The sequence below is a fragment of the Ornithorhynchus anatinus genome, chromosome X1 (genome assembly GCF_004115215.2).
Source record: "Ornithorhynchus anatinus isolate Pmale09 chromosome X1, mOrnAna1.pri.v4, whole genome shotgun sequence".
Lineage (NCBI taxonomy): Eukaryota > Metazoa > Chordata > Mammalia > Monotremata > Ornithorhynchidae > Ornithorhynchus > Ornithorhynchus anatinus.
Genome location: NC_041749.1, coordinates 115978406 through 115989019, shown reverse-complemented (window position 1 = coordinate 115989019; position 10614 = coordinate 115978406). Strand labels below are relative to the sequence as shown.

General features: G+C 50.3%; 1 protein-coding gene across 2 annotated transcripts; it reads right to left on the bottom strand.

Moving 5' to 3' along the window:
- Positions 1-223: 223 nt before the first annotated feature.
- Positions 224-6715, bottom strand: LOC100089746 (zona pellucida sperm-binding protein 4-like). Of its 2 annotated transcripts, none has more exons than XM_007661169.2 (12): positions 6539-6715; positions 5395-5516; positions 4887-4983; positions 4611-4775; positions 3922-4109; positions 3702-3799; positions 3453-3580; positions 2929-3118; positions 2708-2855; positions 1147-1234; positions 611-781; positions 224-396 (listed from the first exon to the last, which is right to left on the bottom strand). In XM_007661169.2, exons 1-12 carry the CDS (start codon positions 6696-6698, stop codon positions 254-256), a joined length of 1698 nt encoding a protein of 565 aa, XP_007659359.1. In that variant the 5' UTR covers positions 6699-6715; the 3' UTR covers positions 224-253. The 2 variants fall into 2 exon arrangements, with proteins under 2 accessions (XP_007659359.1, XP_007659360.1); XM_007661170.2 differs by having other exon boundaries at positions 671-781.
- Positions 6716-10614: the final 3899 nt, after the last annotated feature.

Sequence of the window (10614 nt, the reverse complement as noted above, 5' to 3'; positions counted from 1 at the left end):
AACTTAACACTAGTGTCAGCCTTGGCCCAGCTACCAAGTCACTTGCATGGGAAAGGCATCCTGGCCTGGGGGGCAAAAGTTTTTCCCAGGCACCTTTGATCCTGCCCATCTTTAGTGAGAAGATGAAGCCCAGAGACCATCTGGGAGCCCAGCACCCTCAAAGGAGCTGTACCTGATCTATATCCCCACCCCCAGCTGTTCCATCCAAGCACACTAGAGCCTGTTGCATATACTATGTGGTTTATTTAAAGCCTCAGATAGTGACAGAAGCACAATTCTGTTGCTGCCAGTACATCCTTATACCCACAGCCAGGAGGATGAGAGCAGTCAGCAAGACAGCAGCGCCTGCTACAGCCACCTTTGTCCACCAGATTTGGGATCTAGCTGCCTGGATGCCTGAAGGAGGAGGAGGGTGGTCAGAAACTGATTTTAAGATTCCCTCCCCATCCCTATACCTGCTTTGTGTCCTGCTATTAAGGTGGTTTTTATTCCCCAGTTTGACAGCTTTCCTTATTACTTGTCACAGCACATTATGCTCTCCCACCCACATTTCTGATGTCCCTTTGTGGGTGGAGAAAAAAAAAGATACAGAAACAAAAAGACTACACACCTGTGACATTAGAAATTCTATTCCCCATCACAGCCTGCTCCATCCTGTTCCCCGCCTCACCTTCCTGCAGGCCTGGCGTCTGGGCTCTCTGGTTGCTGGTAAAGTCCACAGGCCCCTTAGCAGTGACCAGGGTTAGTGGCTCTGCTGAGCTGTGGTAGGAGGTCCGTCTCACTGGAATGATTAGAGAGTGGGGAAGTGTTAGGAGGGTATTTTCCCCCTTCCTGAAGTTTGAGGGAGAGTAGGGGGCACACCTACAGGAGGTTAGGAGAGGGTCCTTAGAGGCAAGAAGCAAACTTTTTCCAGGTACGACCACACTGGGGTAGAGAAAGTTTAATATTTCTGCTTTTATGAAGGTCCTGCCCATGCCTGTAGTGTCTTAGTCCCCAAACATACAAAAATTCAGGACCACTCTATTTTCTCTACCCAGGTCTGTTCACCCACCCTGCTGTTGGTGTTAGGTTTGGTGGATGGTGGGGGTGAAGAGATGAGAGGAATTGCAAAGCCTACAGTGACTTCCCCCACAGTATATTTCTTACATCTTGGGACCTGGCTTCTGGTGCAGGGAGAGGTGCAGGGCTCCAGCCCCTGTGGGAGGCAGGCCGACGCACTGCAGTGGAAGTAGATCTGTGGGAGGTAATTGGTGGTCAGGAACTTGGCAGAGGCCAGCTGCTCTCCCCTCACCTGCTCCCCGAGAATGACACCATGCATCCTTGAAGATTGGTTGCAGTGGCATTATTGCTAATGCAGGGGCCAGAGTGATACTAGCCCAGCCCCCACCTTCTGTCTTCAGGGGGACCTTGTCAGACTTGGGGACTCATTTCTACTGTGCTGCCTCAGCTGGAAGTATTGATTGAGTGCTTACCATATACAGAGTACTTTAATCAGAGCATGGGAAAGTATAATAGAAGTAGTAGGCAGCCCTGCTTTTCAGTTGTCTAAGCCTATTGAGGGAGACAGACTTACCTCCTCTCTAATTTTAGCACTCAGGTAGCCATCCCATAGTATTAAAGCGGCATGGAACATTTAAGTAGTAGTTGGGCTTGTGCATGTCGGCAGGGAAGAGGGTGGGAGGGAGGAGTGATTTGAGTAGGGATAAGATGGAAAGAGTTGTGGTCTGCCTGCTGTGAGGGGAGTGCTAAGATGGTGAACAGTGGAGTAGGTTGAGGAAAAAAAAAGTGTAGAGAACAAGCTGGGGTATAGGGGGAAAAGTGGGGTAGGGAGAGCTGATTAAGTACCTTAAATCCAATGGTTAGGACTTTGCTACATTTGAAGAGTAAGGGGTAACCAATGAAAATCTGGGGAAGGGAGAGGTATGTAGAATGAGGTTTTAGGAAATTGTTCAGGCAGAGTAGTAGCATATGGACTGAAGGCAGTGAGAACAGTGAGGAGGTGGAGAGAATAGTTAAACTAGGACATAATTGCCTCATTGTGGATAGTGAGGCAAGGGCAGGCCATGCAAGAGATGAGAGTTGAGGAGAATGTCCAGATAAGTTTGAGAACCTGAAAAAAGTGGTAGGTTTGGTTAACCTACAGGAAATTGGAGGAGAAGAGTTCAGTTATGGACATGTTGAACATGAGGTGCATCCATGTAGGTATATCCTGGAAGCAGGAGGAAGTGCAAGGCTGCAAAGATGGAGAGTGGTCAGGGCTAATCAGGTACATTTGGGAGTCATCCACAGAGATTTTAGTTGATGTGTGGGAATGATGAGCTCCTAAAGGAGTGTAGATGGTGAAAAGGAGACCCAGAACTGAGCCTTGAGGGACATATGTAGTTGAATAGGAGGCAGGGAGAGAGCATGCTGGCAGAGAGACAAGGAAGTAGAGTAGGAAGGAGAGACTAGAAAGCTGCATCTAAAAAAGTCAAGGTTAAGTAGGCCTATGCTTATCAGCATTGGCCCTGATCCAGGCCAAGTTCATTCTGTACAGAAGTCACTAGGCTGTGATTAGCCATGAAATTACAGGCTCAAGGCTATTTAAGGGAGGATGCCCAAATGTACCAGTCTTTGTATCTGCTGGAGTTGAGGCTTCCCCACCCCCCTGTGAAAGTCACCTCACCCCCATCCCCAACCCCCAGTTCCCCCAAATGACATATCTTACTGGCCCATGGAGAGCTTGCTGAGAGGTAGAGTCCATGAAGGTGAAAGCACTGACAGCAAAGCGTTGGTAGTGGGAGGGGAACTCCAGGGCTGATTTAGCACTGATGGGCACCAGCTGGGTGGCATAGCTGTCTTTGGCATATGGGCACCTAGAAAGCAGTCAAGTTGGAGCACTGGCCTGGCCTCAGTCCCCAGGCGGCTCCCTCCTTTCCCCAGCCTTACCCATCTTCCAGGATAGGCCACATTGGCTCCTGCTGCAGGTTGGTGCTAGGAGTGGCCCAACAGTGGTGGAGGACGAGGACCAGGTTGGGGTCTGTCCTCTTCAGCAGTCTCACCTCCACATGCACAGGGTCCCGGAGCAGCCTCACCACAGGGTAGTCCGAGATGTTGTAGTAGGAGCTGTAGTGGATGTCTGAAGCGGGCCGGGGGTGGGCAAGGGAGTGGTGCACACATGACCAGGGTAGTGCCAAGAGTAAGACTAGGTTAGGGCATAAGCTAACCCTGATCCTATGGGCTAGCCAAGTCTCCAGGAGAGGGGGGTTTGATAACATTCACAGGTAGGAAGCAGACTCACTGGCAGGAATTCAGGTTTCCTGGCCTGCTTTTGCCTGGACTTTGGGTCAGAAGCCAGAGACCTCAGCTAACTGCCTCACATCCAGCCCCTTGAGGAAAGCCATCTGCATCCCAGAGCAGAATTGGTAAGACTGGGCCAAGGTCTTTGGGTCAAGGAATGGGGTGGACATTACCTGTGGCAATTCTCAGCTCCAGGGCTAGGGGCCCCTGTTGTGTGGCAGGAGCGGGTGGAGACATTGTGGAGACCCAGAAGCTCACAGGCAAGGAGTCACCAGCAGCATAGCTACAGCGAACAGTCGCTCTGAGGAGGCAGATTTGAACTCTTGGGATTCCTTCCATTCCCACAGAATGAGCTCAGAGTGTCCCTGGGAGAGCCAACCCATCCTCTGCCTTCTCTCCCCTTCCTCCCCCCAAGACATTACCTGAACACACTGTCCCTGGTGATTGAAGCCGCTTGAGATGTCTGGACCGCCTGCTCTGCCACCAGTGTGTTTTCATACACCCTCTGGCCTCTGGATTCCTGGAGAGAAGAGGGCCCCCCACCCCCACTCGTTGCAGGGGAAGAAGTCCAGTTACTTCCCAGCCCCACCTCACTGGGAGGCACATAGGATGTGAACCCCTTCTCTGCTGAAGGCTACTCACCTGGAAGGTGGTCCCACAGGAGGAGAACGGGAAGCGAAAGAGAGTGAAGGCTTGGTTCTGGACCATTGGAGCACATTCAGGGGTTTGGTTTCCAGACAGGTGCACAGAATCCAGGACCAAAGGGGGCAGGGTCACTTCCTTAGAAATCATGATGGAGAATTGGCCGGAGGCTGTGCAGTGCACCGTCACTGTAGGAAGCCAGATATCCAGGGCACAGGGTTAGTGCTTGCTCACCCAGTGTCTTACCAAGGACCTGGAAGCATACATCTCCCCTAGGTTGGCATTTGCCAGGCCACAAGGCACTATTTGCATGTGAGGCATTCTACATACTTAGGTCAGGCATCAATGCCCACATGAAGTTTACAACCCAGAGCAGAACTTAAACATTCTAGGAGCAAGAGAAAATTAGGACCCATAAGCCATCTGGGAATAGGAGTGGATGGAGAAGAAGCAGTATATATGGCCTGTGTCCTGCCCACGAGTCTTTCTAGGTACTTCTTGCCTTCCTTAACTCAGCACCTTCTGAATGCTATGGAACAGAGGTAGCAGTGATCAAAGCCAGAGAGTCTTGGGGTTGGGGGAAGGGGGGAAAAAAAATGGGAGAGATTGCTAGTTTGCCAGACAGTTAAAGAAGCTTAACCAGAGGTGCCAGCTTTCAAGCACCCACCCCCCAATCCCTTTCAATTTACCTTGATTGCTGTAGTAGCAGGGGATCACTTGATCTGTTGGGTCATAGCAGCAGCCTCTGGTTTCACAGTCCTCCTGGGTGAGCAGTGGACTCACCCCTGGTACACATGACACCCTGTCCAGGAGCTGGACTGTTGCACATGGGCTGGCAGCAGGAGCATCCTGAGCTGAAGACAGAGTCAAGTTGGCTTGCTAGCTTACCCCATGCCCCATCAGGGAAACTTCATCCTTCTAAGCCTGAAAGCAGAGTGCACCCTTCTCTCTGAAAATTAGCTTACCTGCTAAGTGAGCTGGACACCGAATCTCTTCAGAGAGAGAGCCATTCCCGGGCAAGGCAGGGGTTGCGATCCATATTGTCATCACGTGGCTGCCATTCTGAAGGGGGTAGGGACAGCTGACTAGTCCACACAGCTGGCCACCTAGTAGCTATGTCCCCAGGGGCTGAAGCCACTCTCCCAGAGACCTAGTCAACACCCCTCACTGGTATTTCCAGCTCCTGGCAGTAGGAATGAGGTTTGGAGTGGTTTTTTTTTTTTGGGGGGGGGGAGGAGGGGGAGGGGAGTAATTGAGGAAGGCAGATAGTAACTGGAGAGGAAGAAGCAGATGAAGCATGAGTGACCAGAACAGCTGAATCTGATTCTCTCACCAACTCCACCCCTCATCTTGCAGGTGTTTGGGGCTGGCTCCTTCTCCCCAGTATCTGGGGCTCACGAGGGCAGTTGGCCACATTCCAACACTGGCAGTGTTAGTGTGCAGCTAGTGGGTGGGGTAACCTAAGCACCTTACCTTTTGGTTGATGTAACAGCTGCCATAGGCTACCCCCACCACCACAGAACCATCTGGTTTCCACAGCAATGAAGTCCCACAGGTGGAATCATTCTGAAGCTCATGTGCCACTCCTTTAGCATCTGATGGGAGGAAGGGAGCAAAGGGGTATGTAGGCCAAATCTGATCTAGCAACAGCTTTAGTCTCCTAGACAGCCCCCTCCCTAACTTCAGATTTTCAATGGCACAGGCTGTCGAGACTCTAGGCACTAAGACTGAGGGTGAAGTTGTCCATCAGCTAGATAGAATTCCAGCTCAGCCATTAGTGAGGTAGTGGAAAGAGTCCAGGTTCAGGTGCTAATCCCAGCTCTGACATTTGCCTGTTGTGTGACCTTGGATAAGTCACTTCACTGGGTCTCAGTTTCCTCATCTGTTAAAAACAGGGATTCATTACCTGTTCTCCCTCCTATTTGAACTGTGAGCCCAGTGAGGAATAGTGACTGTCAAATCTGATTTTCTTTTGGCAACTCATTCAACTCCTTTTGTGAAGGTAATCCTTTCCCCTTTCTCTCACTGCCCCCCACCCCCACCCCAAATACACACACAGAGGAAGGAGGAAGATTAGTTAGCCCTGAAAGGCTTTAGAAGGTTGGACACCTACTGTCAGAAAAGCAAGATATTGTTGTGCTGAGACAATCCTCCAGGTGGATGCTGGAAAGTAGGTTTAGACTGGAAGCATTAACCCCCTTCCCTCCTGGAGGCCAGGAACTAGGCATCCATACAGGAAAGGCTATAGCCTCTGCCAGTAAAGCCTGCATTAATTTAGAGTGAGAAGACAGCCCCCTTCTCTCACCTAGAAAGGAACAGAGTGGGCTAAGGAGTCAGAGGCTATGGGTTCTAATCCAGCCTCTTGCTTCCTGTATAACCTGGGGCATGCTACTTCAGTATGCCTCAGTTTCCTCAGCCATAAAATGGGGATTAAGTACTTGTTTCCTTCTCCCCCTATACTCATATTATAAGCCCCATGAGGGACAGGTAACAGGCCTATTCTGATTATCATGTATCTACTCCAGCACCTAGTACAGCATTTAGTACAGAGTAAGCACCATTTAGACACCACACATTATTTGAAAACAAAAGTGACACCAAGCCCCAACCTACTCACCCACAGTCATCACAGATACATGGGGTCTCTGATTCCCAGCACCTAGCAGTAGAGTGAACTGTAGGCTGGTCTCTCCACAGGTCAGTAAACTGGGCCCTGCCAGGACCAGAGGCCCAGCAAGTAGCCACCAACATAGCCTCACCCACAAACCCACCACCATCTTCTCTTACTGCCAAGAACAATTTCTGTTTCACCCTCTCTAGCTTTAAGGCTCTCAAGGAGAGCTGTGATTGGATGGACAGGGCTTGAGTTTCCATAGGGTCCAGCTGGGGGCAAGGAGTGGGTAGTGCTACAGCAGCTGGAGACTTCTCCTGAAAATTGGGAGCTGTTGACAATGCTTTCCAGCAGCCTTGTCTATCAGAGGGTGAGGTGAAATGGGGGAAGTGAAGGCCCAGGACCCCAGTGCAGATGTTTCTCTTGTGGCTCCTGGCTGGCAGCCTTAGAGTCAACAGGCTGTGGAAGTCTAATGCCCTTCTGCACCCTTCTGCAGGCAAGGAAGGGGATGACATATTGAGAGGCTGACATTACCCAAGCAGGGGTCCACTTTCCTGTTGGCTCAACTTTCCCCAGGCCTGAGTAGCAGTACCACAAGGCCTGAAGGCCAATCCAATCAGGGTTTTCCACCCCCTTCCCGAACTACCTTCTTCTTTAGGTCTTGGGAAGGCAGCAGCCCCTGGCTAGTCTGGCTCTTTACAATCCCTGGTGTGCCAACAGAGTTAAAGTCCTTGGGGGTTGGGGGTGATGTTGGGGGAAATGCAGTGGGGCTGTGGAGAATATCAAAACGCTTAAGGGGCTACACAGCCGTGTGCTTTGTCAACATGGAGAGGAGTGTGGGTAGGGGAAATGAGGGCCTAGTCAGGGAAGGTTTCTTGGGGGAGACATGATTTTAGGAGGGCTTTGAAGGTGGGAAGAGGGGTGGTCTGTCAGATATGAAGGGGGAGGGAGTTCCAGGCTCCGGGGGAAGACACAGGCAAGGCAAGATAGACAAAATTGAGGTGCAGAGAGTAGGGTGGCATTAGAAGAGTGAAGTGTGTAGATTGGGATGCAGTGGGTTCTATTTGTTGAGGACTAGTGAGTATTGAACAACCACAGGTGATATTGGGAAAGTACTAGATGAGTACCAGTGAGTGTTGTTGTGTGAGCACACTAAGTATTGCGTGAGAGTGTATTGTTGAGTACTGGTGAACATTGCATAGCTACTAATGTGTGTCAGCATTATTTTGAGTACTGGATAAATGTTAGTGAGTGCTCTAGTCTTTATTGGATTCCCACTTGGTTCAGGGCACTGTACTAGGCACTTGGGAAGTACAGAATAAAGAAGTGACATGTTTCCTGCTCACCAGCTTCCATTCTAATAGGGGAGACAAAGAGAAAATTATTTACAACTAGAGTGGTCAACATAAATCATTGACTGAACACACAGACTCGAGTGTTGAAGATAGGTCTAAATAAGTTCTTAAGTGATAGATCTCGTTATATCCCGGCTAGACTACTGTGTCAGCCTTCTCTCTGACCTCCCTTCCTCCTCTCTCGCCCCGCTCCGGTCTATTCTTCACTCCGCTGCCCGGCTCATCTTCCTGCAGAAACGATCTGGGCATGTCACTCCCCTTCTTAAACAACTCCAGTGGTTGCCTATCGACCTCCGCTCCAAACAAAAACTCCTCACTCTAGGCTTCAAGGCTCTCCATCACCTTGCCCCTTCCTACCTCTCCTCCCTTCTCTCTTTCTACCGCCCACCCCGCACGCTCCGCTCCTCTGCCGCCCACCTCCTCACCGTCCCTCGGTCTCGCCTGTCCCGCCGTCGACCCCTGGGTCACGTCCTCCCGCGGTCCTGGAACGCCCTCCCTCCTCACCTCCGCCAAACTGATTCTCTTTCCCTCTTCAAAACCTTACTTAAAAATCACCTCCTCCAAGAGGCCTTCCCAGACTGAGCTCCTCTTCCCCCTCTACTCCCTCTGCCATCCCCCCTTTACCTCTCCGCAGCTAAAGCCTCATTTTCCCCTTTTCCCTCTGCTCCTCCACCTCTCCCTTCCCATCCCCACAGCACTGTACTCGTCCGCTCAACTGTATATATTTTCGTTACCCTATTTATTTTGTTAATGAATTGTACATCGCCTTGATTCTATTTAGTTGCCATTGTTTTTACGAGATGTTCTTCCCCTTGACGCTGTTTAGTGCCATTGTTCTTGTCTGTCCGTCTCCCCCGATTAGACTGTAAGCCCGTCAAACGGCAGGGACTGTCTCTATCTGTTGCCGACTTGTTCATCCCAAGCGCTTAGTACAGTGCTCTGCACATAGTAAGTGCTCAATAAATACTATTGAATGAATGAATGAATGAATGAATAATAATAGTGGTATTGGTATTGGCTTAGCACACAGTAAGCACTGGGTTAGATAAAACACAATCAGATAAGAGCCAGTTCTTGTCCCGAATGTTCCTGTCTTAGGCTCACAGGCTAAGGGGGAGGGATAACAGGTATTTTACCCCCATTTTACACATGAGGAAATGGAGGTATAGAAAAGTAAAGTGATTTTCCCAAGGTCACACAGCAAGCAAGTGGCAGAGCCAGAATTGGAACCCAGCTTTGTTGACTCCCAGTTAATGTATTGTTTTCACTAGGCCATGTTTAGGGTAGTGGGAAATTAACTGGGGAAAACTTGTTGGAGGAAGTGGGATTTCAGAAGGGCTTTGAATGTGAGCCAAGGTGGGGTCTGTCTGATGTGGGGAAGAGGGAGCTCTGGGAGGAGGGAATAGTGTGAGCAAAGGGACAGCGGTAGGACAGAGAAGAGTGAGGGACAACTAGAAGGTTGGCTTGGAAGGAACGAAGATTACCATTGGGGAATAAGCATGTGAAAGGAGCAGAGAGATAAGATGGGGTGAGATAATGGAGGCCTTTGACTACTTTGTGCTAAGCATGGGAGAAAGTGTTCTTAGGTTGTGAGCCTCTTAGGGACAGAGATTGTGTCTAATTTTTGGGTATATGCTTTTTCCCAGCGCTTAGTAATAATAATGATGGCATTTGTTAAGTGCTTACTATGTGTCAAGCACTGTTCGAAGCACTGGCATAGATACAAGCTAATCAGGTTGGACACAGTCCCTGTCCCAAATGGGGCTCACAGTCTGGATCCCCATTCTACAAAAGTGGTAACCAAAACACAGAGAAGTTAAGTGACTCATCCAAGGTCACACAGAAGACAAGTGGCGGAGCTGGAATTAGAACCCAGGCCCTTCTGACTCCCAGGCCCAGGCTCTTCCCTCTAGGCCAGAAGTGAGTTTGGGGTGAGCGCTAATGAGTATCGAAGGGGTGGGTGGCAGGGGAAGGAAGTCAGGGTCAGGCCAGAGCTTTTGGGCCAAAGGTCATGCCAGCTGAGGCTTGAAGGAAAGTAGAGGTAGACAGCTGGCCCCTGACGGGGGGGTCCTGGGGATGATCTAGCCACTCTTCTCTTGCTGACAAAATGTAGAAGTCCCTACCCTCCGGGAACAGTGACCGTTAACAAACTCCCTGTTTGGGCTAAGTGCCAATGATTTATCTCTTGCCTGTGCTCTTATTTTTAATCCCCTTCTGTCCTGGATGATGAGATATGGGGACCATCCAGCTGCCAGGTCTGGCCAGTGGAAGGGAGACAAGAGGGAGAGGGAAATGAAGGGGAAGAGAAAGAGGGAAAAGGAGGGGGAGAGAAAGAGGGAGAGTTAGAGGGAAAGAGGGGAGAGGCAGGGAAAGACAAGCAGGGAGGAAATTGTGTGAAGATTCAGGAAAAGGGGAGGGTAACTCCCAAGCAGGTCCATTTGTCTGTCAGGGAGCTGAGGATCATTCTCCCTACTGATTCTCTCCCTGTTCCATCCAGCTCCCAAGTCCCAGCACTCAAGGGAGGAGGTGAATTAAAGACTTGTTGATTATGTTGCCCCCTGCCCCATCCCCGCTTTGAGGGGTGATTTTCCTGACTGCACCAGCAACTTCCCGTGAGCAGAGTGGAAAAACCTGAACAGTCTCTTGGATCTTTCCTGCCATCGGATCTCTAATCCCCATCCCATGAGAGTGCTTAGAACAGTGCTTGGCACATAGTAAGTGCTTAAC

Excerpts from the sequence above, each read along its gene's own strand:
- LOC100089746 (XM_007661169.2), bottom strand. The coding sequence starts at position 6,698 with ATGGTGGTGGGTTTGTGGGTGAGGCTATGTTGGTGGCTACTTGCTGGG. Across the intron at positions 2,856-2,928 it reads TGGCCTATCCTGGAAGATGG|GTGCCCATATGCCAAAGACA; the intron begins GTAAGGCTGGGG and ends ACTGCTTTCTAG. Across the intron at positions 782-1,146 it reads CAGAAGCCAGGTCCCAAGAT|TGAGACGGACCTCCTACCAC; the intron begins GTAAGAAATATA and ends TAATCATTCCAG.